A 27,744-nucleotide genomic window follows, 5' to 3' on the forward strand; every position below is an offset into this window, starting at 1 on the left:
ATCCAAAAATCCCTGGACCAAAATCAGACAAATCAAAAATTGTATGTAAATTCTGTTTTTCAGTGGCTTCACTATCCCTCAAAGCACTTTAGTTGCCACATTTTCCTAACCATGCAGGCAAGAAACACTTCGCAATATTCCTTCAGAATCATAGCACTCCATGAATTTGATTTTCACAGAAACGGTCTTAAACATTACATAGCTAGAAGACAAGCCAACATCCTTGCAGGAGTAGGTCCAGGGAAAAGTTCTGCTAAGGTACGCAGGTGCTTAAGATCCAAGTTAGAGGTGCAGGACGTATCTCCTACTCTCAAGTGCACTCTGGAAACATTAAAGGAACATGGGAGGTTCCCAAGTTCCAGGTCCTCTCTTTTCTCAGGACATCATTAACTGCTTCCCCCAGTTCCTGCCTCAGTACTGTGGCATAGCCCAGCACTGCAGCAGTAATGGGCTTTCTACTCTCCACCACTGAATCCACTTTTCCCCACTTTCCTCAGCACAAACCAGCTCACAGGGGAGTTGCTTCACGACATATGAGCTGTTTCTTCTCCCCCGGGGCTGTACCCACAACCTCCTCAGTTCTCCCAGGCCACACCCAGACACCGCAGGTCCTCTTCCAACAGCCACCACCTAATCCCCAGCACAGAAGGATGTTGCTGTCTCAGTTTTCTCCAGTTCAGCCAGCCAGTGCAAAGGAGAGGAAAATCAACCCTTGAGGAAGCAGGTTCTTTCACAAGTTTAATGCCCAAAAAAAGCACAGTTGGCTGATGCAGACATTGCAGAAAAGCCTCTGGACTTCCCCTGCCTCTTATTATTTACGTGAAGTCCTGACAGTTAAATCACATGGACACATTATAACATTTCTGAAATCCCAAAGCAGGCACCACCAGGAACTAACTAGAGAGAGGAACACTTGGCACCCAAGGCACAGTTGCAAGTAATAAATAGCTGGTGGTGGTTGAGGGTAGAATAAATTGCCAGAGGCCAAGCTACAGCCACCAAACCCAAACTTGTCTACTAGTTACAGCCACTCATTTTGATCTGCAGAGCAGGTGTACAAAGATATACAGTCAGGGTTATCTACACAGAAAATGAGGAATAACACACACATCATTTCCTTCTGCAATTCTCAAATTTGGTGTAAATTCTTTTAAACAGGACCAGTGCCACTTTAGATAAGGCAATGGAGAAACTGAGGGCTGGATTCACATCTCACCTTTCCAGGGGAAGCTTTCTTCTCCAGTATGAACTGGATGTGAAACGGTAATGATTCAGAAGGAGAAAAAGTCATGCTGAAATAAATGACTGCAGAGTTAGGACAAACAAGAATACAGCTCAGAACACTGGCTTGTAATTTGCATAGGTAAAATAGTGCTATGATTATAGGTTTCCTGGACCTGTAAAATGGGCTTGTGATGTTATCTTTTTCAAGGGTGTGACATGCAGCTTTTATTTAATGAAGTTTGTGAATCAAAACAGCTTTAAAATTAATGAGTAGGACCAGGCCTGCAGAAACACTCCCAGCTGAGGCAGCACTTGCATGGGAAAGAAAAAATCTTTTTATTTGGCCATTGGCATCTAAGAGCAGATGAAAAAGATACTGAGATTGACTGGGAGTAGTGTGGCAGGAGGAAGGCAAATAAAGGGAGAGAGTCACAGAAGCACAGAATCAATGCTGAAAGGGCCTCTGGAGATCACCCAGCCCAACTCGGCTGCTCAAGCAGGGCCAGCTCCAGCAAGCTGAGTGGGCTACGTCCAGCTGGGTGTCGTGTATCTCTGCAGACACAGATTCCTTCCCCCTCTGGGGAAACTGTTCCAGTGTTCGACCGCCCTCCCAGTAAAGAAGAGAGTTTTTGTATGTGCAGATGGAGCATCATGTGTTTCTGTTTGTGCCCACTGCCTCGTGTCCTGTCATGGGAGGTGTTTGCCTCCTCCTTCTTCCTGGCCATGTCTTGCACTGGGGAGCCATAAACTGGCCAAGTGCCAGTCAATGTGGGACATGGGCCCGATTTCCAGCTCCACACCAGAAGTGCACCCGTGTCACTGACCAGCAGTGCCTACCTGAAGGAGTACGGAATCCAGCCAGGTCTTGCACATCAGCAGGGAAGAAATGTGAGTCGTGTTTTAATGGCTACCTAGAGTACCTTGGTTTCCACATGAGTAGAGGTAACCAAGATGCCTGTGTCCCCAGGAAAGAGCAGGATAAAAACTATGGAATTTATGGAATGCACACTAAACATGTTGTTTACAAAGAACAGATTTGAATTCCAACTTCGTATCATCCTAAAATGATTATTTCAGTAATTATTCACAGATTTAGTTTTAATAAAATACCACAAATTACAGTCAGTATTTTTACATAAAAACATTTTTACAGGAGAGCTCTGAATCATTTCAACTTCTATAAGCTTTTCCAAGCTACCCTTATGTCACAGAGAATCTGCAGAAGAAACATCTTTCTAGTCTACAGGAAAGTCCATTTCCATTTTGTTGTGCAGCCACTTTTCAAAAAAGAATGATAAAACATTTTTTAAATTGTCATCTTTTCCCTCTTTCTAAACTTAAAACCATTGTAGATTTCGAAAGATTACCTCTTCAGAGAGCTACTAAGAATACTGGTTTTGAATATACTGAAATTTAAAGTGTATTCAAAATCATGAAAGGGGACTTACTCTGCAGTCTTGACAATGGTTAATGCTGTAGTAAATCTCAGTTTTCCACCAGCAAATCATGTTGTGTCACCGACCACATTAACTACTAACCAAACTGCATAAAGCAATGGCACCAAGTTCAGGACTTTAATGAAACTCAGAGTCAATGATCCCTGCAGGATTTCTTGCTATACCTTTGTCATAATCCCCAAATTTTCTGCCCTGAAGTGTAATGTGTAAAACACTCAAATGGTTCTGGCCAGAAAGATCCTGGAGTCAGAGAAACTTCTTGTGCCAGCACTGGAGGATAGTATAATGGAGTTTGCAAAAACAGCAGAATGCAAAAGCAGGTCTGGTAGCAGAATGAGAGGAGCAGAAATCCTGGCAGCCCAGCACTGAAGGATGTGTAGCAACTTCAAGTCAGAGGAAGCAGCTACAAATGTCTCTCCACGGCAGTGGAGGGCAGTGGCACTGCCCAGCCTGAGTGGTGGTCAGTACCACACACACCCCTGTGCTAGGCAGGGCTGATGCTGAGGGCACAGGGCTCAGCCCAATCTGATGCATCTTATTCAGGCTTATCTGTCAGATGGAATACTCCAGACCCCCATCACCCAAGATAAAGGAGACTTAACTGTATGATGGAGCCTAAACATGATTTCTGCCACACTTGACCCAGAAACAGCAAGTAATACGCAACACACACGGACCAGCAGATCTGCCTTCAAAAACACACACATAAACCTCGTCTAGACTGACCTGTTTTATGTGTAGGAAATCACAATGCTTGCAATTAGACCATAGGGGTAGGGTTTGTGCTCTACGTTCAACACACTTCTTTAGCCAGTACACAGGGCTGAAAAGGAGCTGAAAAATGTATCTATCTCAGCAGACTTTGTGACATGGAGTCTCTGTGGACCTCTTCAGTCATGCACTGGCACGGACAATAAAGGCAGCTTTTGGACCCAAACTACTCCCACTGTACCTAAGAAACCCCAAACAGTATTAAATAACTTACCTTTCAAAGGCATATCGAATGACTACCAAGATTAAAGCAAAAGGGATACTGAGCAGGAGATCACGAGGCTGAGGGTAATGAGTGTCTTCAGATTCTTGCATGTCCTCCCAAGTGATTCCTGGGGGCAGCCAGAACTCATGCTGCCACAGCCACTCATACAGAGAGCGAGCCATCCTGGAAGGAGGAGAGACCAGAATAAAGTGAGCCCTGCACACAAGAAAACCTGTCAGCACAAGCCGGTGAAGCCAAGGAAGGATTACACCCTTGCTGAGGTTGCATCTGGCTGTTGAAGCAGAACAGCTGTGGGATGCAGCACTGCCCAAGGAACTGATAACCTGCTCACAGATTCTTATCGTGTGCTTGGTGAATGCTGACTCCTGGCACCGAACCAAAACAGGGGTAAAATGGAGAAAAGTGCCTCAGACTTCAACAGAACATTAGTGCCAAACTTCCCAGGTTCACAGATTCCTCTCTACAGCTTGGTATTATGGGGATGTGGCAAGTCTGCTCTACGTTTTTATGTATATATCCTTATTTTTCAGTTTTTGATCTTTTGTATTTATTTGTTTCTATTTACAGATTTTAGTTCCATCATCTCTGCGTGTGTGTATATATGCATTATATTTATTATTCTGAGACTTCACCTTCTAAAAGAAAAAAAAAAAAAATCAGCCCTTTGCTTTGAATTATTAAGGAAGATACTTCCAGGTAAGAATTTTTGTTCTACGTAGATTTTGTGCTGGATTCTTACTGTAATTTTAGAGACTGTGCTTGAATGTGGAATCTACATACACGATCAGCGAATTTAGAAACAAAAAGGACAGCAGAATGTTGTTATGAAGCATTCAACACACAAATACTGTTTCTAGATAACTCTACCTCATACACAAATATGAACTGCACCACCCTCCAATATAGGTTGCTTATTCTTAGCTGGTAACAACCAACTTCCCAAACACAAGCTCTGAAGTCAAACAGACTTTGTGCAGGCACAGAAGAAGGAAATGGGAAAGAAATGCCCATTGAGATAATCAGAACAGTACACAGGAAATGCCACCTTAGGAAACCAAGGGAAAAAGCATACAATTTAAGTGTCTGGCCCAAGTATTATAAAGCTTCTCTTCAAGCAAAGTCCCAAGACCTGGCCCATTTTCTGCAAGAGCTGCCTATCAAGTCAAAAATGAATCAGTCATTTTATTTTGAAGGTATCTTTAATTCAGATGCAAGTTCTCTGTTAAACTCATTCTAGAATTTTGGAGTCTGAGGGATATTTTCTAAATCACAGCTATGGAGCCATAGAATGGGTTGAGTTAGACAGGACCTTGAATCTTGTTCCACCTCCTGCCATGGGCAGGGACACCTTCACTATCCCAGGTTGCTCCAAGCCCTGTCCAACCTGGCCTTGGACAGTTCCAGGGATGCGGCAGCTACAGCTGCTCTGGGAAACCTGTGCCAGGGCCTCCCCACCCTCATGGGGAAGAATTTCTTCCTAACATCTAATCTAAATCTACTGTCTTTCAGTTTGAAGCCATTCCTCCATGTCCTGTCACACTAAGCCCTTGTAAAAATTCTCTCTCCATCTTTCTTGTAGGCTCACTTCAGGCACTGGAAGGAACTGTAAACATCTTTTCTTGATTTGGACTTTACTATTCACCTCAATGTGTCCTTTGATCTACAACGGGGAGTGGATGCTAGTCTTCAAATTTGACTCATTTCGCCTGGCACATGGACAGCCAATTCGGTTTGAGGACAAAACTGATTAAAAATATATGTGTAATTGATAGCAATAGATAGAAATTATATATCATATCTAGAAAGCAGGAAAACATTTCCCTTTTTCCCCAAGGAAAAAGGAAAACCATGTTATGAAAAATGCATTCTTCTCCTCCACTGTGCACTGCCTGATTTTCAGCTTTTTGTACTAAAACCCACAACATAAAAATACCTCCTAAAAATTAAGAGCTGGATATACTGAAGGCCTGCAACCAAAAGAAGTGGAAGTATGGCTTCACTAGCACTGAAAAGAACACCCAGGTCTTTTACCAGAGTTCAGTTTGACAGTATCAATAGTATTTTCTTTCTGGTGTAGCTTCTGGGCCTCTAGAAACTGCGGTTTTGATCCCACTTCCAGGCTGCTCTCCATGCCTTCTTCTAGCTCTCCTTCCAGACAATGCCTGGACAAAAAATATCACTGGCACACAAAATGGAGATAAACAGGGTTTAGAGACTCTTCAAATCCTGTTTTAAAAGCCTGACAAGCAGGATACAACAGTTTTTTAATTGCCTGCCAAATCTCGAGTCTCTACAGTTCTCTGGGGCCTGGAATATAACCTACCTGTCCCCACCAAGGCTGTTTGGAGGTGGGAACATCTGCTACCAACCACCTGTCCCCTGTTCCTCTGGCAGGGCTGTAGGATTCTTTAGCACCAGTTCCCTTCCTTCGCCTTTGGTGCTCCAGCAAAAACACAGGAAGCCAAGACCACAGAGGTTAGTGACGGCTCACTGGTGACAGAGCTAGCTGAAGCACACGTACATACCTGCCAGAAAAAGCTTTTCAGACTACTCAGTAAACATGCTGCTCACCAGCTCCATTTGGGTGACACAGCCCATGGGACAGGGTGGCTCTGCCAAACCCCCAAGCCTTGGTGAACCATTTTTTCAGGATGTCCCCAAACTTCCTATGGACTGTGTGAACCCAGGTTTCTCCATAAAAGTCTACACTCTTAGAGCAGAATGTGTCTGTGTAGAAGCAAACTGTATATGCGTTTAGCCTACGATGAATTCAACATCCTGTCACCATGAAGCATGGTGACACCACACCAAAACAGCTTGTGCACTTCAGACAGTACTGGACACCAGCTTAGAAGGGCCAGATAACCTAAGGAGGTGCCTGAATTACAAAGAACTCCACAGGCATTGAACCTACCAACCTCAAAATTGTTGGTAAACTTTCTTAGCTGTTAAAAATCTCAGCTCTAGTCGGGAAAAGCATTAGGAATACCTAGGAGAACTCCAGGGAGACATTACACTTCCTCCCTGCCTCAGCTCTTCCAAAAACATCTCTTCAGTGGGTTTTCCCACTGTGCAGACAGAAGGCATGCTGGGGAAAGCTGCCACCACAGCCAGCTTTGCAGCTACACAATCCCACATTCTCCCTCCAGAACTGTATATACCTGGCAACAATACAAAACCACACTTGGTAGAGAACAGCAGCTGAACTCCGCTGGGGAGTCTGTGGGAGAATACAAAACAGATTGTCCGATTTGCCTAGGGGGAATATATAGATTCCAAGTGCTAAGGAAGCAAACAGCCATTATCTAATCTAATCTCATGGGCAAAATATAGATAGTCAGGTTACCCTCATGGAATATTTCTTCATCTTTGCAGCTGTCTTTACACATTGCAAAAATATGGAACAGGGTACGACATGAAGCAACACATATATCTTTCGCAATTTATACAGGTCAAGTTCTCAAGTCGAGGCTGCTGGAAAGCTGAAGACAACGGTGTATCTAAAAGGCCCTTTGAGCACCCACAGAAAAGTGTAAGTGGGCCCATTTCTTTCTCAGAAGTTCTTTACACTTCACACAGCATCTATCCTGCACTGTAGCTTTGTAATGTGCAGAACCAAGCCCTTCAGCTCTGAATACAGGTCGAACAGAGAAGCCATCCCCAACACAGAGTTCTGCAAGAACAGAGATAAAAAACAACAGTGGGAAACACTGGACAGGTCAACATAAGGACTTCACAACAGCCAACAAAATAGTAAACACTGAAAGAACAGCTTTAAGTTGTTGTAGAAGGTACATGTAAGGATGAAATCAAAACCAGAGAAGTATCACAGCTATGCCATGGGGATAGGGAGGGCAAGGCTTCAGCGCTTCTCAAGCCCATAGTGCACCAAGAGGAGACAAGCAAAGTGCAATCCACAGAACTCCTTTGAGGTGACAACGCCAGAAGGTCTTGAAGCAAGTGGACTCTGCAGCCCAGTAGCCCCATCCACTGTATTTACTTTGTTGAATCTTGTCTTTCCTGGTGTTGCTTGTTTTTTGGTTTTTATGAGCATGGTGGTTTTATCTGAATCCTCAGCATTACAAAAGTCTCTGCTGTTGTGCTTGCTGAGCTGCTCCAAGGAGAGCAGGAATTGCTGCAACTGCAGCGCCTGCAGCAGAGCAGCACTGCAGGGCTCCCCACCCCGAGCCACAGAACACCACTGTACGTAACCCCTCGGGGCCAGGTTTATACTTGGTTTCTGCTTTCGAAGCAGAACTGTTTGAGAAGAAGCAGGGCATCCAGCTAAAGAGGTTACTCCTTGTCTCACAGGTAAAATGGCTAAGCAGGTTTACCCAGAAAATGTTAACTGTGCATACATCTTCAAAGAGTTACTCTGCTGCTTCACTTACAGACTCCATTCCCAAGTTAAACATTAATATATAGGTACACAAATATTCATGTAAATTTACATGTGTGAATATAGCAGATAAGGGTGGAGACAAACAGAGAGGAACAGCTTACACATCTTGGAAACAACTGGCTACAAAGGCCTTAGAGTGCTCAATTACAGCAGACATGGTCCATTGTCTGCAGGTGGATTATATAGATTTGTGGGTGAACCACGCCACAGGTACAAACATCCCTGCAGTGGCTCTGGGCCAAGCCATTTAGGTCAGCCAAGACTTATTAGCTTAAGTGTAGCATCATGTTAATGACCTGGCTGCCAGACCAGCGCAGGCATTCCTGCAGCAGCCTTCCTGGTACAGCCAGTTTTCCCAGGATGCAATCAGCCACCAGCAGCACAGCACTGCCACAGGGGAAATTACTAGTTAATGGGGAAGCACACACCACAAGGATGCAGTTACGCTGCTTCTCGAGTCAAATTACTTTATTTTTCCATGGGGTTATGCCTAAATAAAACCAAAAAAAGCCTCTTCAGTCTTGATATGCTGAAGACCAAAATGGAGAGGCTTGTCCTATCTTCCTGAGAAACTGCGGTCAAGAAACAAAGTCCTCCATATAGTTATAAAGGTTCCTGTTATTTCAAGCTGGAAGAGCCATTGTGTTCCTATCCTACTCTGGTCCATACTGCCTAAATTAAAATTTCCATTGCCTGTTATGCATTTGAACCTTTAGCTCATTTTGCTAAGAAATCAATTAGTCAAGTACTCCTGGGTAAATTCTCTCCTGGTAGCTTTTCTAGGCAGTTTCTTGTTTGATACTTCCCATAATCCTGATGTCTTCAAGTAAAACTACTTGTTAGAGCTACCCAAGAGAAGTTACTAGTTCAGACATGAAAATTACTGCATCTTTTAGGCAGAAATAAATAGTTTTAACAAATAAAGCTCTGACTAACACGGCACAGGCTATCTTTTGAACACCCATACTATATTTAATCTCTTAATCTCCAAGGTGTTTTTCTTTTTTTAAACCTTCACAGTAATGATCACAATACTGGTACCATAGGATTATAGTTGCTAGGATAATTTTTGCCTTTTTTTTTTTGGTAAAGTCTTTTGTATGTTTCTTCTAATATATATATATCAAGACTTGGTAAAATTTATAGATAAAAGTTCTTGCTCCAAAATTCTTAATTACATGTAGCATTATTTTCAGCATACCAAGACGGATATTAGTTAGTTAAGAGTCTCCTGCCTGAAGGGAATACATTAAGCTTTTCCAATTTCACTGCAGCTTTGATACATTAATTTCCATTTCCTCATCTCTGTTAGCCATCCTGGAGTCATAGCTGCTTTCACATATTGCCTTATTCATAACAACATTTCCCTTGCCTGAGATCCCTTTTTTAAACTGTGTTTCTCTCGGTTCTTCACCATTTTAAGGCTTTTCTTATAATGCAGATTTAACCATGGATGAACAGTGTCCAAGGGACTCAGCTGAAATTTATCAATTAAGAAAAATGCCTAAGAAGGTCCTCCCATGGTAATGAAAAAATACTTAAACCTTTCCATATAGTTCCAGTCCATGAACTACTTATTGACCTTAGTTCTCCTAGCATGCCTCCTCACCCTGTCAAAGTAACACTCCTACAAAACCCATCACCCTCTCCACCTCCATTTCTTTGAACTTCTTTTGCAGATTTTTACAAGCCTGCTTGCTCTGGACATAACTGATGCAGAATCTCCAATCACATGTACAGGTTTTGGTATTAATCTCTTTTTACCTGCAGCTAATTCTGCTTTATGTCTCCAGTTCCCCACCCTTCTCATCTCTTGTGACTCTACACATCCTTTTCCCTAAAACTACAGCTTCTGGCAGAACCTCCATTTGTTTTTGCATGAAATAAGATCTTTCAACTCTAACTAGTAGCAAGAGAAATGAAATCACAGTCTCCTTACCTTCGTATTCACCAACACTACGTTCTCCAGGGGCTCACCCTCCTCACCCAGACTCTGTTCTTCATATCCTCTTCTTTGGAAACTAATTGAAATTTTGAAATTATTTGTGCAGCCTTGTTTCTCCACCAACGTCCAGTTACCCTCAGCTTCCTAGCTTTCAGATGTTCTCCTCATTTAGATCTACCAGCTGACATTTCCTACCAAATTATTTCATGGCTGCTCTTCACACAAGAATAAATTCATTTTGCATGTCATGTGCTGCTCTGTTCAAAGGCTAAAATTTTCATGTACGCCATCTTTTGGGAGAGCTCTGTTCCAAAAAAACTACGAAATGCCCAAGCAAACATTTCAAACTGCACATAAAAGTTCCACAATAGACAAACTTGCTTACCTAGATCTGCAGAGAACATCTTCCTCACCCAGCATAAATTACATACTAACTCCCATACCTTGTGCTCCACTTGCCAGCTCCTTCCTTGCTGGGCTGCTCTGCCTGCAAGTGCCTGGCTCCTGAGCAGACTGCCAGGTATGACCAACAGCACAGGTTTCAGCTGATGCCAGTCACCATGTCAGAATGCAAATCAGACAGCTCTTCTCATTCAATCATTCCTCACTGAGGGGGATGAGTACAACTTCCTGGTTTTGCCCAGGGAAAAACAAGCATTAGTTTATTCAGCTAAAAACAAGGCCAGAACAGGCCTTGTTGTCTTGACACTTGGGAACAATGTTCTGCTATCGAATACTAACCATACAAACAAAAAAAAATTTAATGAAAAACCACTGGAGACTGCATGCTGATTGTTTGGGTAAGGCCACATCACTGTGCAGAAAGCTACAGACTGTACTACAGCTTAGTAAGAACATCAGACACCACTGGTGTCCAAGCAAAGCAACTGAAGCACTCACAGCACCAGCTACATCTCCACAAAACACAAAGACATGTAGTCCCAGACCTGTGTGTGTTTCTCAAGAGTGCAAGTGTAAAATATAAGAAGAAGGTACCTATAAACCCCAAATGAGCTACTCATCAATTTCTTTGCATTTTTTCCTTCATTCTTTCTCCTGACACCTACTATTTCCTCCAGTCTCACTGCAGAAACAGCAGTCACTGTCTGACATCACTTGATAGAACTGAGGAAGAAAATCAAGTTACTGGCCTCAGGCCACAGTGAGCTAAGAAGTCAGGTTGGAAGATCACTCAAAGAATCAAGAGGGAGATTACTTCTCCTGGAACTGCTCACCTGTTCTTTCTCTAAATTCATCAGTACCAAACGAAGAGTCAGTCTTAATGACACTGTGTCCTTCAATCTGAGTTAAGAGACAGTAAAAACTGGCAAAAAGCCTCTAAAGAGAAATGCTATTTATCCGCAAAGATTGTACCAACAAGCAGTTCATACACCAATAGAAGCCTTTTCACAGATTTTTGGAAGGAGAAAGGCACGAAAAGGAATCACATACTGTGAGAAAACACACTAAATAAGGCTCAAAACTTTGAGCCTGGGCAGCAGTAACTTTGAGAAACTCTTCCAAAGGCAAGTTCTGGCCTTACAACCGTGTTTATGTGCATGGATGTTCAGATGCTGGAGGAGAAAAAATACCTGCCCAGATCATTCATGACAATACGTACCCCTGACATTTTTTCTACTGCCAACTGAAATCACTCAACTGATTATCACTAACCCTGTTACTCAACAAACATGTATCAGGCCTCAAAAAGTTTCATTCTAACTTAAAAACTGGGAATAATAAAAAGCAGGTAGTAGGTTCAAGCTTCCAAGCCATAATCGAGTCATATTAAAATACCAACACAGCTCTCAAGAAAGCCTCTTACAAGCTCATGAGACAGCGCAATGCTTCTCCAATGCATTACCTGACTCTCCAGCCCTTTTGAAGCATAAACATTCCTAAACAGTCGTACTGTTGTGGTCTGATAGCTCTCTCCTAACCCTGCCTCTAAGAGGCAAGCCCTTCTGGTCCCTTCCAGGACAGCTCCTCCTCTTCTGTCCTTCTGCCTTCAGCCATACACTCGGTTCTGCAGTTTGTAGCAGCCTGTCTTGGTTTGAAAGACAGGTGTCTGCTAAGGAAGGCAGAAGTCTCCCTTGGAATGGCAGATGCGACCCCCCTTCCCTCTGAGTTATTATAATTTTTAAATCAAGGGGCTTTTAGGCAAAGATGTGGGAAATAGGAATAACAGTTCTTTACTATCATATATCTCTATGTATATAACCAGTCGAACAAACAGCAATAACTGTGGCAGTAACAGCGAACAATCACAAACCCAGTCCCAGCCTTCTCGGCTGCCGGGCCCTTTCCCCTCGGGTGCAGTTCCGCTCGCAGCCGGCAGGGGCGCTGGCGGCTCCCGGTGAGCAGGGCAGGTGCGATGGTTCCCCCGCGGCTGCAGGGGGCGCTCCGGAGCGAGCTCGGGGAGCACGCGGCACCGGTGCCCCGGGATCCCGGGGAGGGATGGAACAAAGGCTCCACAAACCCTGGGCAGCCGATCCCGGTGTCCGGCCGGACCCTCGGGAACAGCAGGCTGGAACGGCAGGGACGAGCACAAATCCCGGGTGGCAGACGAGATGTATCCAAACTGCGGTGGGAACCCCCCGGAGGTCTGGGCAGGCAGGGTGAGCAGGGCTACAACGCAGCGAAGGCTCAAAACAACGGCAGGGGCAGGGCGGCCACGGCCCAGCTCCCAGCGGGGCAGGGAAGGTGGGCTTGGGATCCCAGGGTTTCTCCAGTAGAGAGGAAAAGCAGACTCTCTCTCTCTCTCTCTCTCTCTCTCTCCCGCTGAGACCGAATGCCTACACACCCAGGTGAAACACAAAGAGCAGCCAGGTCTTTTGTTCTTCTTAAGCACCTGGCCATTTGTTCCCCTAGCAACATGTATGGGGGAAAATTTCTTTAACAGAAAAAAAAAACCAAAAAAACCCCCAGGGGAGCTCCTAAAACCCCAACACAGCCCTCGGAAGCTCTTCATCCTTAGTTTCACGAACAATTCCTACCTCCCTGCAGTCCAAAGCATCACCATTGCTCCTAATTCGTACAGTGAATCAAGCACTCTTATCCTTCTTTCTCCCACAGCCAGGCCATTTCCCCAAAGAAAAATTTTCTAATTCATCACACCAGCACCTCTGAGCATCCACCTCAGTGAAGTGCTGACCTCCTGGACAGCTGATCTTGGGTCAAAACGGAGAATCTGCTGTGTTAAATAAGGAGGCCTCAGGGACAGGTGCGTGCAACCTCTGCCACAGACCTCACAAAGATGAAACAGCAAAGTGGAATTGGGTCATCTTGAATGCCAACATAGATTAGAGAAGTGCTTACCTATCAGTTGGGATTAATCTGTTGCATGAAGTCGAGGGAGGCATCCTGTATTACAAGGCAGTACACCTACACATGCAGTGAATGACTTCACACAACTCTCACTCTCCTCCCTTATGCAGGAAACACAGGCTTTAATTACTTTCTATGAGTTGGCTTTAAATTTCAGTATCAACAGTTCCATCAGTTTCCCAGGCATTTGTTCCTGCAAACTCCCCAGCCTGCTCCAAAGCTTAGGAAAAAAAAATGAATTAATTAGTCTAAAATTAACATTCTTTTAAATTATACTCCTACCTGTAAAACTAGTACATGTTTTCATGATTTTTCATTTCAAAACACAAAACTTAAAACCTTATCTGAGAACATCTACATTCCCAACGTTACTGCAAAAGCAAAATGTGTTGAAAACATTGAGAGCAACTGATAGAAAGATTTCCTTTTCTCCAAGATTAAAAGCATTGAGACTCACTTTTCACAAGCATTACTGCTTAATGAGTAATGCAATCTATCACATGATGATGTTAATTTAAAAACAAATGTGAATACGAATTATTCTTCATTAGCACAGGTAAGTTAAAAGCTCTGTGATAGGGGCAGCTTATAAAGCAGAATGTGAAACTCTGGTTGTTTCCATAGGCACTGCCCTCTCTTCTTTGCTGGAGTAGTGCCTAAAAGGAGGAGAACCTGCCTCCAATGGAGCTTTACCTATTACATAAACAAATCACTATAGGATGGTGTATTCCTTGTCAAGATTTGAAGGCTGCAACCACACTGTGCTATTTATCCAGCAAGTCTGGCATTATGGGATGGCTTAACTACATATGCAATGGGACCCTTTTAATGAGCGATCCTGCCAGACACAGACAGGGCTTATTCGGATTGCTTAGCCCTGGTGGTCCTCTTGGGTCTTCTGACGAACACGGTCACTCCTTAAGCTGAACTCCTGCTCCTGCTCTGCTGCTGAGGAACCCTGCGTTTGCTGCAGGCACGAGTGGATCTGACAGACAACTCTGACACCACACTTATTCCTCCCTGGGCCAATTCCTCTGCAGAAGAGACACTAATTTACCTCACTGCAGCCAGCTGCTCTGCCCTGCCTGAGCCAACACCATCCTGCCTGCAGCAGCTGCAGAGGGGGAAGATCCCAGCCCCAAGCACAAGCCAGTGCCAGCCGCAGCCAGTTGGATCCCCCAGCACACCATCAGCACCTCTGGCTCCCACAGCACAGCCCTGATTCATGCTGGCTGAGCTCAGGGTTTATTTTTAAAATTCAGATACTGAGGGTCACTTTCTCCTTGCTTCAATTCACCACAAGTAACTTGACAAGAAAAGTCACACAGAAATGATTATTTGGGGATTTCTGCTTTCATGCTTTTAATTCAGTATCCTCTCTCAACAGAAAAATTCTTCTGATCTTTTCTTTGAAAACATTAAACACAAACTCTGATAATTCATCCTTCAAATCCTGCAGAAGGATCTTTCACATATGTATGAAGACAGACAGATGAACAATAGGGAAGCCATTGTCCCAAAAGCTCTTGTACTACCTCAGGGATAAAAATAACCCTGCTTATTACAAAGAAAATGATCTGAACACAGCCTGTAGTTTACCTCTTTCACAATTTATTTTTCCTTATCTGTTTTGATTCAAAGCCTTGGCACTTGTTGGGTTGGAAGGCATATGCCATACCTGTGGCTACCAGTGCAGCAACCTCACAAAGAAAAGTATTTGAAGAATTTATTTTTGGAACTGAGTTTTAAAACAAAGACACTAGTTGTTATCAAAACCAGTTTCGGTAAAAGGTGAATCAGTCTTGAAGTTTATGGAATTACTGCAGTCCTTTTTGAACATATTTCCTATTTTTCCAAATAAAACTCCAGAATTAATTAAAACTAAAGCATATTGGAAAAGGAGTGCGGAACATGCACTGGGTTCTTGACATTGCTATTTAATTCTGGACAAACATGCTGAGGTGTTCATCTTTTGTAGTGTAGTAAAGATGAAAACACTACAAAAATGACCCCCAACAGAACGGCCTTAAGTGGACTTTCAAAACTGGGAAAATGATGCCATGTTTCCTTTTTACTTAAGAAGAACCTGCCATAGAGTGCCAGTAGAATTAAATATGAAACCTTCAATACAGATATACTAAAGGTGAATACATGCATATAGCAAAGACCCACAATAAAATGCAAACCTTTATTTGAATGAGGAGGGTGGCTAAGGGCATGGAACATAGACTTGCAGGCACCTAGGTAAGGTGGAAAACACCCTACATCAGGTCAGTGTGTGAGGCCAGGAGCACTGAGTCACACCATGAGTGCACAGCAGGCCCAAGGAGAGGAGCTCTGCCTACACCTGTGGTGGCCAGGATGCATCCAGTGGAGAACAATGCTTTGCATGCCCAGCCCTTCATGGCAGCTTCACAGCAGACCCCAGTCTGGGCTGGGTAACAGCTCCAGGAACTGAGCCAGAACCAGAGCCTGCACTGGGCATGCCAAGGCCCTGCTGCTGGGCCGGGGGCAGTGCCCCAGCTCCTGGCAGAGTTTCCTGTACACCTCCTATCAGGTGTTCTCCAGGTCTAGGGACTCTGTAAGCTGCAACTTGTACAACAGAACCTGCAGTGTGTGGCACTGCAATGAAACGGTGCTGTAAATGTGTAAATTCTACACCTGTAACATATTCCACTGAAGTGTTCAAATAATTAATATTAACTAGAACGAGGATAATTAATTATACTAGTAAGAAATAATGACAAGATTTTGGCTTTCTGAAGAGCAATCTATTTTTAAGTAAGACTTTTGACTTCTCCTTTTACGTGAAAGCATGGCTTTTCTCCTACAGGGAAGAAATCTGGAACAGACATTAGAAATACAAGCGGGATATAAAACACAGAGCACAATAAACAATTTGGACTTCAGAAATCTCATGACACTTTTTTTCTTATCAACAGGCTCTAAATTCACAGCTGAAGTGGAGTCAGTTCAAAACTGCATGCCCTTCAGTTCATCTGCACCCCCACTAGATTTTAGTGTGTACTTGTTATGTCATAGTAATGGCTGGATACATCCAATAAGTCTAAATTTATTAAACAAATGTGGTTTTTCAGATAATGCTGTGAGATAATGACACAATTTTCAGCATTTCATAAAACAAGTACATGTTAATTACACCCTACAGTACAGAAAATCAAGATGGACTATTTGTTCTGATTTGTGCATGTTAGTTCTTTGACATTCTATAATCTCCTTTCTTCTAAGTTTGCTTTCACCTGAACAAAGCCTAAGACTGGAGGACCACAGTGAGAAAAGAAACAGATGTGTTTCCTTTAAGATTGTATCAGTGGGTGGAGAGATCCACTACAGTCCTTAAAATGAAACTGCTGCTCTTTCCAGTGTGAAGATTCCCCTGCTGAGACAGGTTCCTTACAACTGAGAGCCAGTGTAAACCAACAGTCATCAAAGACTGGACCCTGGCCTCCACCCGTTCCTGGCCAGCTCTCCCACTTCACTGCCACTGCCCCGCCATGCTCAATACAGGAATTTGTGAGGCTTCACAGAGAACCAGCTTGAGAAAAAGATTTGGGTTTAAACCAAGCTTTTTTTGTTTCTACTTGGGGGTGATTTTACCCCATGCCAGTTCCTCAGTGCAATTTACTTCCTGGCTTCAAAATCATTTGTGCAGGTTCAGTGCAAGGTGTATGAGGAAATGACAAGTGGCCTGAACCTGGCAAAGGTGGCACTTCTCTCTACAGAAATGCAGCTCAAGCTAATGAAACTGTACCTCCACTGAGCTCCAAATGCCCACCTGCTACATCATACCTGGAAATATCTGGATTCATGTCGTCAAGTCCTTACTGGCCTCTGCAAAAGGAACCTGAAAAAAAAACCAAAACAAAACAACCAGAAAATTAAGCAGGCCCAAGCAATTTCTGGGTGCACATACACAACTAATTTGCAGGGACCCTCTGCAAGGGTCATCGTATCACACCAAACACCATGCCTGTAATTCTCTCAGGAGTGGGTAGCAACCTCACAGAACTATCCCCTGCTCATCTTAGACCTGAAAAATTAGTGTACAATAACATTCTAGCTGCATTTTACCCTCTTGCAGAGAACTGGCTATGAATTAGGGTCTGAAGATTCCCTGAGGGATCTTTCATTTACAACTGCTTCCGAAGTCTGGACAAATCATGATGACCTTGGTAGGTGGCAACCCAGCCACTACAGCTCAGCTGTGAGGTCCTTCAATCTGCTGCAAGCACTGGTCACAAACCCAACTCGTGCACTAGTTCTGTGCACAGTGCTCTCCAAAAAGAGAAGTCCCATGGGCTTCTACCTTGGAAGAAAATGAAACAAGCTCAGGCGTGTGCCCAGATGGCTGGAGCCTTGTCACCTGTAGCTGTATTGACTAAACACTCCTTTACCATAATCACTTTTCACAAGCAGAATTAGCAGGTTTGCAGTTTGATTTTTGTATATTGAGCCCATATAAGCTGCTTCCTAGAATAATGCTAAAATAAGTGATCTACAGAGGCTTTCACTTCCTTCCCCACCCTGTATTGTTCTCTACCATAAACATGTCAGAAAACAAAAATTTGGACAGATCTCTGAACCTGAAAGCAATTTTCTCCCAAAAGCTCTGCAGGGAAGAGTCTAGGGTATTATAAAAGCTAGTTATAATACAGAATAAAAATTTAGAAAAACAGTATCAATTTTCTTGTTATATATCTCAAAGAACAGAATGCAGTTGGACTTTCCTGACACCTTTTTGCTTCTTGAGCCTTCTTGGGCTCATGAATATCATCAAAGATTCTCATTTCAGAAAAAATCTGAATTGCAGGAATGCCTGATTTCGTTATTTTTGTGTTTACTAGACACTGCCAGGTTTATAAAAGATGAGCTGTTGTCAAGATATTGATTTTCCAGAGCTCATGCTCTCCTTCAGATCAGACATAATTTAAGTTCTGCACTCAAAAGGACATCAGAAACTGTAAGTGGTGTTCAAAAACCCAATAAAAATGTGCTCCATCAATCTGGACCTCATGAAGTGAAGAAAAGGATTCCGTCATGAGGAGAAGTTTTAAAAAGAAACCTTCTTTAGCTCTATTTCACCAAAAAAGCATATACCAGGAAACTGAACTTTTAAGCCTGTGATGATGCCTGCATGAGTACACAACCTCGGGGCTTTGGAGTTCAGACAGGTCGGTGTCCCCAAACAGACTCGGGAGGCAAGAGCAGATAGTTTAGACATCCTCAAGCACCACCGGTCTCTCTTTTGGCAATGCAGGGTCTCTCCAGACACTGTCCAACAACATGGGAAAAAGACATCAACTCAGAAGAGTTTTTATTTTGATTGGAGCTGAAATACAGAATTAGTTCCTTAAGCACAACATGTAAGGTTGGCAGCAGGAATCCAATCTTTGCCACATGTGAACAGAGAAGCCAAGTCTCTCGTAGTTACTGGTGTGACAGACACCAAAAATAAAACCATTTCTGTGGATTTTGGTAGACTATAACAAAAGGACAGGGCAATAATAATTTTTCATTGCAGGTATTTACTCTCCTTCCTGCCTGGAAGCAGCTGTCAAGCTGCAAAGTCTCTACTCTCTGCTTTATCTCCTTAACATAACTCTGACATGAGATGGGAATTAGATTAAGAAAATTAATATTATACACGAATTTCAACTGATTTTAACAGCTAATAACCCTCAGCAGCTTTGATTCTCAGTCAAAAGCTCTTTTGGCTTAACATAAGATGCACTTTTCAATTTTGGCAGCTTCTTTGCTGCTCTGAACACAAGCATCTCACAAAGTCTGTTATCTTCCAGTGTACAACCCCAGGGTTAAAAAAAGCTTTGTCCTTTTTTTTTTTTTTTTTAAACAGAAATACAGAAAGAATTCCCCTGCATTTTCAAGCCTCATGGCTATCTTGATAAACCTGAGCTTGTAGATTCATCAATCACCAGCTGAGTCTCACGCTTCACCCCAGTTCCCATTGCTGGCTGACGGAGAGGTTGGTTCCTTCTGAGGACAAACTTCACCACGTGTGTTCTCTCACACACACCTTCCATCTGGCTTTGACAAAACCTATCTCACTAAACTCCGTATTACACTTTCAAAAAAGGAATTACCTTTAGATGATGATGAACTGATGTAGATAAAGATGCATTTTCCAATCTGGCGAGCTAAAATTCAGCTGTCGGACTGCAAATTAACACCGGTCTGTTCCAGAAACACTCACCTCAAGCCCTGACACCTGACTTTACTCTTATCCCACCGCCTTTACCTCCTAAAACCTACCAGCTGGTCTGGCTCTAAACGATTCCAGAAGTGGAATTTGCTGTCAAGTATCTGATTTGAGGTTTTCGGCAACTCCAGTCTAAAATTAGGGTTGGTTGGTTTGGTTGGTTGGTTTTTTGTCGTTATCCTACCTGAATTTTGATCGTTACACAAATCTTTCTAAAAACAATTCAAATCACAAACGAAATACCTCAGCCTCCTGCCCAGCTTTGCCGTCCTTTTCTGTGGGAACAGTTTTCATTGCCAGCAGGAAAATCTTCCCTCAATTCCATCGTTTTTCATGCCAAGCGGTAAAAGCGACACCTCCGTCCTCGGCCCGGGCGGAGCGGAGCCCGCCGCCCCCGGCCCGGCCCCGCCGCCCCGGCCCGGCCCCGCTGCCCCCGGCCCGGCCCCGCCGCCCCGGCCCGCTGCCCCCGGCCCCGCGCTGCCCCCGGCCCCGCGCTGCTCCCGGCCCGGCCCCGCCGCCCCCGGCCCGCTGCCCCCGGCCCGGCCCCGCGCCGCCGCCCGCTCACCTCCGGCCTCCCGGGCCCCGCCGAGCCCCCGAGCGGCCCCTGCGCCCCGGGCGGAGCGAGGCGGCGGCGACGGCCCCGAGCACTGCCCTGCCCCGAGCACTGCCCCGCTCCGCTCCGCTCCCCGCCGGCCGCGGCCCTGCTCCGCCCTGCCCTGCCCTGCCGCCCGGGCCCCGGCTCAGGGGAGATCTCGGCGTGCGGGACCCAGCGCTCCTTCAGCAAAATTGCAGCTGCTCTTTACACGGAAAAACAGTGGTTAAAGTACTACATAGTATTTCAGCCAAAACAAGGAGAAAGTGCTCCTTCCGTGGACCACGGCTTTGGAATTAGCACGGTACAGCTGTGTAGATTTTAAGGCCGGAAAAAAACACCCTTAAGATGATCTATTCTGTCCTGTGTTACGCAGGCCAAAAAAAATTCCACTCCGTCATTCTTGCTCTCAAGCCTTGGAAGCACAGATCCTGTTTGCTGTTCCTGTGCTGTAATGCGTTATTGGAGCACTTAAGGCTGTTCCCTTGTCTCACTGAAATGCTGTCCATCAGCTCTTTCTTGCCAGACTTTTCTAAAGCTGTAGTCAGCACGGTTATGATGAGCATGGTTATAAATACCGTTGCAGACAGAAATGTGAACAATTTTAAAACAAACACAGTGACTTGTTAATAGTTCTCTCGCTTACACATTTGAGTCCACCTGCTCCATTCCCACCAGGCAGTGCACAATCCAGCTCCTGCAAAGGGATGGCTTGTAAACTGTCTGTTACAGTAGCCAGGTTGCCACAGGGTATCAGAGAATATAGTTGCACGAAGTACTGGGGCCCTGGAGTTGCAATCTTGTCAGGAAACTCTGCCCATGTCAGCCTCACGGGACCCTGGTGCTCCTACAAGCAGGTGGTTGTCTAGTGTCTCCTTGTGTGGCATCACTGAAACCAACTTAAAACAGTGGTTGATCTGCAATGCCTGTACTTACAAAGCCAGTTTTTCTGGGGCTGATCCAAAGCCCACTGACATGAATGAAAACTCCCACTGACTTCCAAAGGATTGGGATTGGGCTTTCCATGAGCAAAAGTCTGCTTATTTCAGTGTGTGCAATAGGTGAAACAGAAACATCTAAGACCCCTAGAACAAAGGAAGGTGCTCAGGTGTTTTTTGCCTTTTATTTCCCTTGGGTTCACTGTGACTCTCTCAGTTACAGAGGTGTGACCCAAGACCTTCCACTCAGGAGGACCCATCTCTGTGTCCTCACCAGAGGGTCCCCAGCACACAGACCTGCAGCAGCACCACAACCCAGCACAAACCTGCCAGGCTCTCCACAGCAAAGCAGCTCAGAACACAGCCTTGGGGAGAAGTCCTAACCCTGCATGCCTCAGCAGTCCATAATCATAAATCATGGTGAGTTTAGAATTACAAGTGCTGAATACTGCTACTCAATCCCTCTGCAGAGTGCTGCCTTCAAGCCATAAAAGATACAAGTCTTTTTGGGAACTGTACCTTGAGACATCCAAAGGGGTCTGAGGGACAACTATCAGGTTTCTTCAATAACTTCATGAAACAATTAGGATATGAGGTACTTAAAAATCACATATCATTTTAGAATATGGACTGCTGAACCCCTGATGGGTTAGTATTTATATGACAATATATTTATGAGTATACACAGGTTTATAAAAATGTAATCATTTATCCAGCAGATGCCCACTGTGAACAGGATACTATTGTGTTCAGAGGTCAAACAAGTCCTCTAGTTATAGTCCATGAGAGCATTACCCTCTGAAATCCTGTTCAATGAGTCCAAATGAAGCTCTGAGCAAGCCTGATGGCCATTTTGTCTGTGAGCTCTGGGATGCGATGCTGGGCACTGGAAAAGCTGAAGGGTGGCCTTTGCCATTGAGAACAGCACCCTCGAGTGGGAAAACGTTGCTAACAGGACTATCCTTTTGAATATGCCTTTCTGATTATCACTTCATGGCTTTTTGTCAGAGCAGAGTAAGTTGGGAGTTTGGAAGGAGTCATCAGTAGCAGACAAACTCAGAAATTGACTTTCCTGTAGATCATGGTGAGGCATATATTTATGGTCAAGCAATGAGGGTGTCGGGGGTAGATACTATGGCTGACACATCACTGATGTTTCTCAAGAGGAGCCCAACCATGATTAAGTGCACCAAACCTCCTTTCTAGAAATGCTCATGTTCTGAATCAGTGACATTACTCATGCCAACACTCCTAACACCAACAGTCTGAGGAGTCTTAAAGTCTTCATGTCATCAGCTAAGCCAGGTCATTAAAATAAATCCTCACTGTCTTCACAGAAAGCAGGTGTCTCTGTTCCAAGTCTGCTGTCAATTCCTTCTGTAGAGGCTATGAATTCCAGCTCCACCTGGATGCCTCCACGTCTGCTTGCTCATGGCACCAGACGTGGCATCGTTTTGGCACTGGCTGTGGCCAATGGGGTATTGGACATTACATGACTAAGGCAGAAGAGTCCAGCAGTTCAAAAAACTGTACTGCAGTAATGTAATGGACTGTATGTGCCAGTGGTGCAGAGCCTGGGTTTGTGAGTTCCATCGAAGCCTGCACATTACAGCACCAAGAGCTTAGTTTTACTTACAGGACCTTTATAAATGACATGCTCTCCTAGAGAGTGTGCTCAGAGTGCTTTGAACAGGTCTCTGCCATCTTAGTTACCCTGAAATGCAGAGTAGCTGGTGGGATTTAAAGAACGTCTTTATTAGGAAAATTTGAAAATCTTCTAGGTCTCTTTCCATCCACCAATGGCTATTCCTGTAAAAGCAATGTCTTCCATGAATTTGCTGGAATAACAGCTCCTCTTTGAGGGTCAACACCATCTCAAGACATTCCTTTACTGCTGATCACACTATTCCCTAGGGAGATAATGTGAAGCTTCCTGTTAACACCATTGTATGGATGTTTTGGTTTATGTACTTTCCTTTTTCCCACTTAGATCCTCCTCAACTCTGTGCCATTCAGTTTCTTCATTTGTTTCAAACCTGATGTGGAATTTTTTGTCTGGGGACATTGGGTCCCCCTTATCTGTCTCTCAGTAGCTGTTTGCTACCTGGACTCTGCCCTAAATCCTGCAGTGTGGATGTGGGGGTGTCAGTCTTTCCCACTGACACCCCCACCCCCACCCCAATATTCTGACACTGGTGTCTGCTCTTAGTGTGGCATTTGGTTTCTGAACTCTAATGTTTAGGATCACAGAGGGACCTCAGGGTCTCTGTGCAGAGACAGCACATCCCACATCCCATACCCATCACTGCTTATTACAGTTCACTTACCTGCTCCCGCTGCTGGCATCTGCTGCACTGCCCTACTCGCACATTTTTCCTGCCATGTATCAGCCTGAATTGGTTGTCCTTGGGTATCCGTACAACCTTGGGTAAGCGGAGAAGGTGGCTTATTGCCTGGTGCCAAAGTTCAGTATCTTGAGTGAAAGGTACAGCTTAGTGAGTGTAGTAGAAAGAAGAGGGGTGCAGCCACCATGAACACTCTCAGATGCCATGTAAGCCCCTCCCCCTGGCTCTGTGGGGAGGCACATGGGAGCAGCTTTGTTCCTATTTTAAGTACAGACTGAAGTATCCAAGAGCCATTTGTCCTCTCTGTGCAGCCTGGCAGGATTTAGGTTACAAGCCTCAAAGACCTGCTATTGAGTGTGCTGCTCCAGGGGATTACAGGCAGGAAAGCTGTCCCAGGATCTCTGTCCTTCTTGAAAGGACTTCTAAAGTATATGACCTGTGGCTAATATTAGACACTGCAACTTCAGCAAGCAATGCAGTGCCCTTTCTGTACCGCTTGGCTCTGCCCATTCCTGCTGTGATTTCATCCCACAGCACCATTTTCAGGGTGAATGTCAGGACCTCAGGACTCACATCACTGGACACTTAAGGGTCCCTTGCTGATATTCTTGTTGAAGAGAGTGAAGTGTCCCAAGCAAGCCTGCTAGAGTGTCAGAACATCCTCCCCTTCCCTTGCACAGCCAGTGCAGCAAACCTCAGGATGATATACTGAATAGCTGATTTTATTAGAAACAAAACTGACTTAATTCCCATTCATTTGCTTTTGAATTTCATTCACAGGTTCTCTGACACTCATACAGAAGTACTGAGATGGATGTGTGCAAGTGGTTCAGTCAGGGTCACTTGAGGTGACACCAAGAACAGGCAACACTGGCTGCCGAGTCCTCATCACGTCTCTGAGCGCCTTATGAGTTGGTGGCCATGTGCTGTATTCTGTACACGCCTTTCACACCCATCCCGAGGCTCTTGCTCCAGAGAGTACCAGGGCTTCACCAAGCCTTGCCATGGCACAGGTGGGACCCTGCAGCCCTGCAGCCAGTCCTAGGAACTGAACAGACTAGAATATTTCAGTTGGATGGGACCTACAACAACCATCTCATCCAACTGCCTGACCCCTTCAGGGCTGACCAAAAGTTAAAGCTTGTTCTTAAGGCCATTGTCCAAATGCCTCTTTAACACTGACAGGCCTGGGGCATTGACTGCTTCTCAAGGAAGCCCATTCCAGGGTTTGACCACCCTGTTCATAAGGAAATGCTCCCTCACGTCCAATCTGAACCTTCCCTGGAATAGCTTTGAACCATTTCCAGGAGTGCTGTCCCTGGATCCCAGGGAGAAGAGCTCAGCACGTCCCTCTCCACATCCCTTCCTGAGGAAGCTGCAGAGAACAACGGTGTCATCCCTCACCCCCAAAGGAGACAAGACCAGAGCCCTCAACTGCTCCTCAAGGGCGTGCCATCCAGCCCTTCACCAGCTTGCTTCCCCTCCTCTGGGCGCATTTGAGGACCTTCATATCCTTTTTAAATTGTGGAGCCCAATTTATGGGATTGCATTCCCATTCTGTGGGGGGACACAGAACAGAAATGCAATTATTACAGCTATAGTCAATTGTTTCAGGATGTGCTATGCCAACATTCATTTGCAGCACTCAGCCCTTTGCAGAGAGGAAAGGCTGGTCTCAAAATGCACTGGTTGCCAGCTTATTTTCAAATGTAATTCAAAGCATAGGCTTTAGCTCATAAATCTCTTGTCATTTGCAATCCTTGCTGTTAAAGACTGGGGGCATTAAAGGAAAGGGAATTTGTCTCTAGCCTCTCTCTGCCTGCTGATGCCTGCTGATCTATCAGACCCATGTTTGGACATATGGGAGGGTCTGTGTTGTGACACTGAGCCTGTGTCATGGCTAAATCCCAGCTAGCAACCAAGTATCATGCAGATGCTCCTCACTCACGTCCATCCTGCCTCTGGTGGGAAGAATCAGAAAGAAAAGGCTCATGGGCTGAGAGAAGAACAGTTTAACAATCCAAAAACCCCACGAAAGAATCCCACCAATAATAATAAACCCGATACTAATAATTGTCATGAAAAGGATTCAGAGGGATAAAACACAAGAGGAACAAGTGATGCCCAATACGGTTGCTCACCACCCACTGACCAATGCCCAGCCCATTCTTGAGCAGCAGTCAGCCCCTCCCAGGCAGCTCCCCCAGTTTACACACTGGGCAGGATGTTCTGTGGCATGGAATATCCCTCTGGCCACTTTGGGTCAGCTGTTCCCCCAACTTCTTGTGCAGCTCCTCACTGGCAGAGCATGAGACACTGAAAAGTCCTTGACTTGGGGTGAGCACAACTGAGAAACAACAAAATCGTTATGTGATCAGCATTATTCTCTTCATGAATCAAAAAACCACAACAATGTACCAGCCACTGGGAAGAAAATTAACCCTGGGAGCCATTGTGCAGCTGCTATCACAGAGACATGGTGGGATAACTCGCGTGATGAGTGCTGCAATCAGTGGCTGTAGACTCAGAAGGGACAGGCAAGGAAGTAACCAAGTTGGGGTAACCCTGTGTGTGAGTGAGTGTTTTGACTGCCTCGAGCTTAATGATTGCAATGATAAGGTTCAATGCATAGGTTTATGGTTAAGGATCAGGGGAAGATCACTGACCGTCATAGACTGACCAACCAGGAAGAAGAGGCAGATAAAACATTCTATAAGCAGCTGGAAAAATCCCCACAATCACTGGTCCTTGTTCTTGTGTGGGACTTCAACTTACCAGATGTTTGCTGGAGATACAACACAGCAGAGAGAAAACAGTCTAGGAGGTTCCTGGAGTGCGCGGAAGAGAACTGCCTGACACAGCTGGAAAGTGAGACAGCCAGGGAAGCTGCCCTGCCGGACTTGCTGTTTGTGAGCAGAGAAGGACTGGTGGGGGATGTGACAGCTGAGGCTGTCTGGACACGGAGATAATGAGTTTTTGGTACTGGAGAAATAAGGAAAGGAGACAGCAGAACTGCCACCTTGGCCTTCCAGAGAGCAGACTTTGGTCTGTTTAGGAGACTGATTGAGAGTCCCTTGAGAAGCAGCCCTGAAGGGCCAAGGGGTCCAGGAAGGCTGGACATTCTTCAAGAAGGAAACCTTCAAGGCACAAGAACAGGCTGTCCCCATGTGCCAAAAGACGAGCCGGTGGGGAAGAGACTGGCCTGGCTGAACAGAGAAATTTGGCTGGAACTCAGGGAGGAAAAGAGCATTTATCACCTCTGGAAAAAGGGGCAGGGAACTCAGGAGGACTATGAGGATGTTGGGAGGTTATGCAGGGAGAAAGTTAGAGGGGCCAAAGCCCAGCTAGAAATTAACCTGGCCACTGCTGTAAGAAATAACAAAAAGTGTTTCTATAGACACATCACAACAGGAAGGCCAAGGAGAATCTCCATCCCTTATTGGATGCGGTGAGAAACATTGCCACAAAGGATGAGGAAGAGGCTAAAGTACTTAATGCTTTCTTTGGACCTGAGGGTGCTGATCGACAGCAACTGAGCATGAACTGGTGTGTGCCCAGATGGCCAAGAAGGTCAGTGGCACCTGGCCTGTATCAAAGATAGCACAGATTAAGTTATTTGCTACCCCCTTAATGGTATAGTTATGAGCTGAGTTTACACAGTTTTGTTGCAAATTTGATGCTTTCATCCACTTGGGTCTGGTTTCTTCCAGCAGCAAACTCACTTGTACAGAAGAGGTCAGTTGGTAGAGTTGTCTTAAGCATGTCTTGGAAACCATCTGTCTTTGACGTTATCTTATGTCAAATGCTGTACCCCTCCTTGGTGTGCAGAGGGATCACAACAAACCTTCTAAGGTCCTTCCATGAGGAGATAAACCCCAGAACATTCCATCTCAGGCCATACTGCCCCACCTGTCCATTAAGAGCTTGTGGCCAGAACATGCCTAGAAGGGCACATTCTCCCACCACAGCCCACAGTTCACACTGGTGAAAGGTGGCAATGTCTGCAGCAGGGTCAGGGGTCTGCACCCCTCACAGAGCTGGGGAACACAACTGTTGGTGGCCTTGGCACCAGCTTTGGTGGCTGACACCATGACATGGTGTGTTGGGGGCTGGGGGCCTCTTGCACGCAGTCACCCTTTGTCCTGCTGGGGCCTGGAGCAAGCCCTGAGCAGTCTTGTGCAGGAGGTGAGGAGGCGGGAGCTGGAAGCACTATGGCTTGAGTTGGAGGAGGAGCTGTCCTGGACCCAAAAGCAGCACCACTGTTCCACTGCCAAAACCC

The 27,744-nt window shown here is 45.1% G+C and overlaps 1 protein-coding gene across 7 annotated transcripts in view; it reads right to left on the bottom strand.

The window, feature by feature from the left end:
• Positions 1–23,636, bottom strand: part of LOC104696922 (ceramide synthase 4-like) — a 44,655-nt gene extending 21,019 nt beyond the window's left edge. Inside the window, exons 1-3 of one of the 7 annotated variants that reach the window (XM_019293100.3) lie at positions 23,448–23,636; positions 17,163–17,217; positions 3,667–3,840 (exon numbers count right to left, since the gene is read on the bottom strand). In XM_019293100.3, coding sequence (XP_019148645.1) covers positions 3,667–3,840; positions 17,163–17,182 — 194 coding nt within the window. In that variant the 5' untranslated portion in view covers positions 17,183–17,217; positions 23,448–23,636. Of the gene's footprint in view, positions 1–3,666; positions 3,841–10,019; positions 10,176–10,410; positions 10,461–13,343; positions 13,573–17,162; positions 17,218–18,520; positions 18,604–19,833; positions 19,925–20,155; positions 20,194–23,447 lie in introns of those variants that run through there. The other 6 variants (XM_039566443.1, XM_010411444.4, XM_010411445.4 and 3 more) reach the window with 6 other exon arrangements.
• Between the last annotated feature and the right edge of the window lie 4,108 nt (positions 23,637–27,744).

This window comes from Corvus cornix, chromosome 28 (assembly GCF_000738735.6).
Source record: "Corvus cornix cornix isolate S_Up_H32 chromosome 28, ASM73873v5, whole genome shotgun sequence".
Lineage (NCBI taxonomy): Eukaryota > Metazoa > Chordata > Aves > Passeriformes > Corvidae > Corvus > Corvus cornix.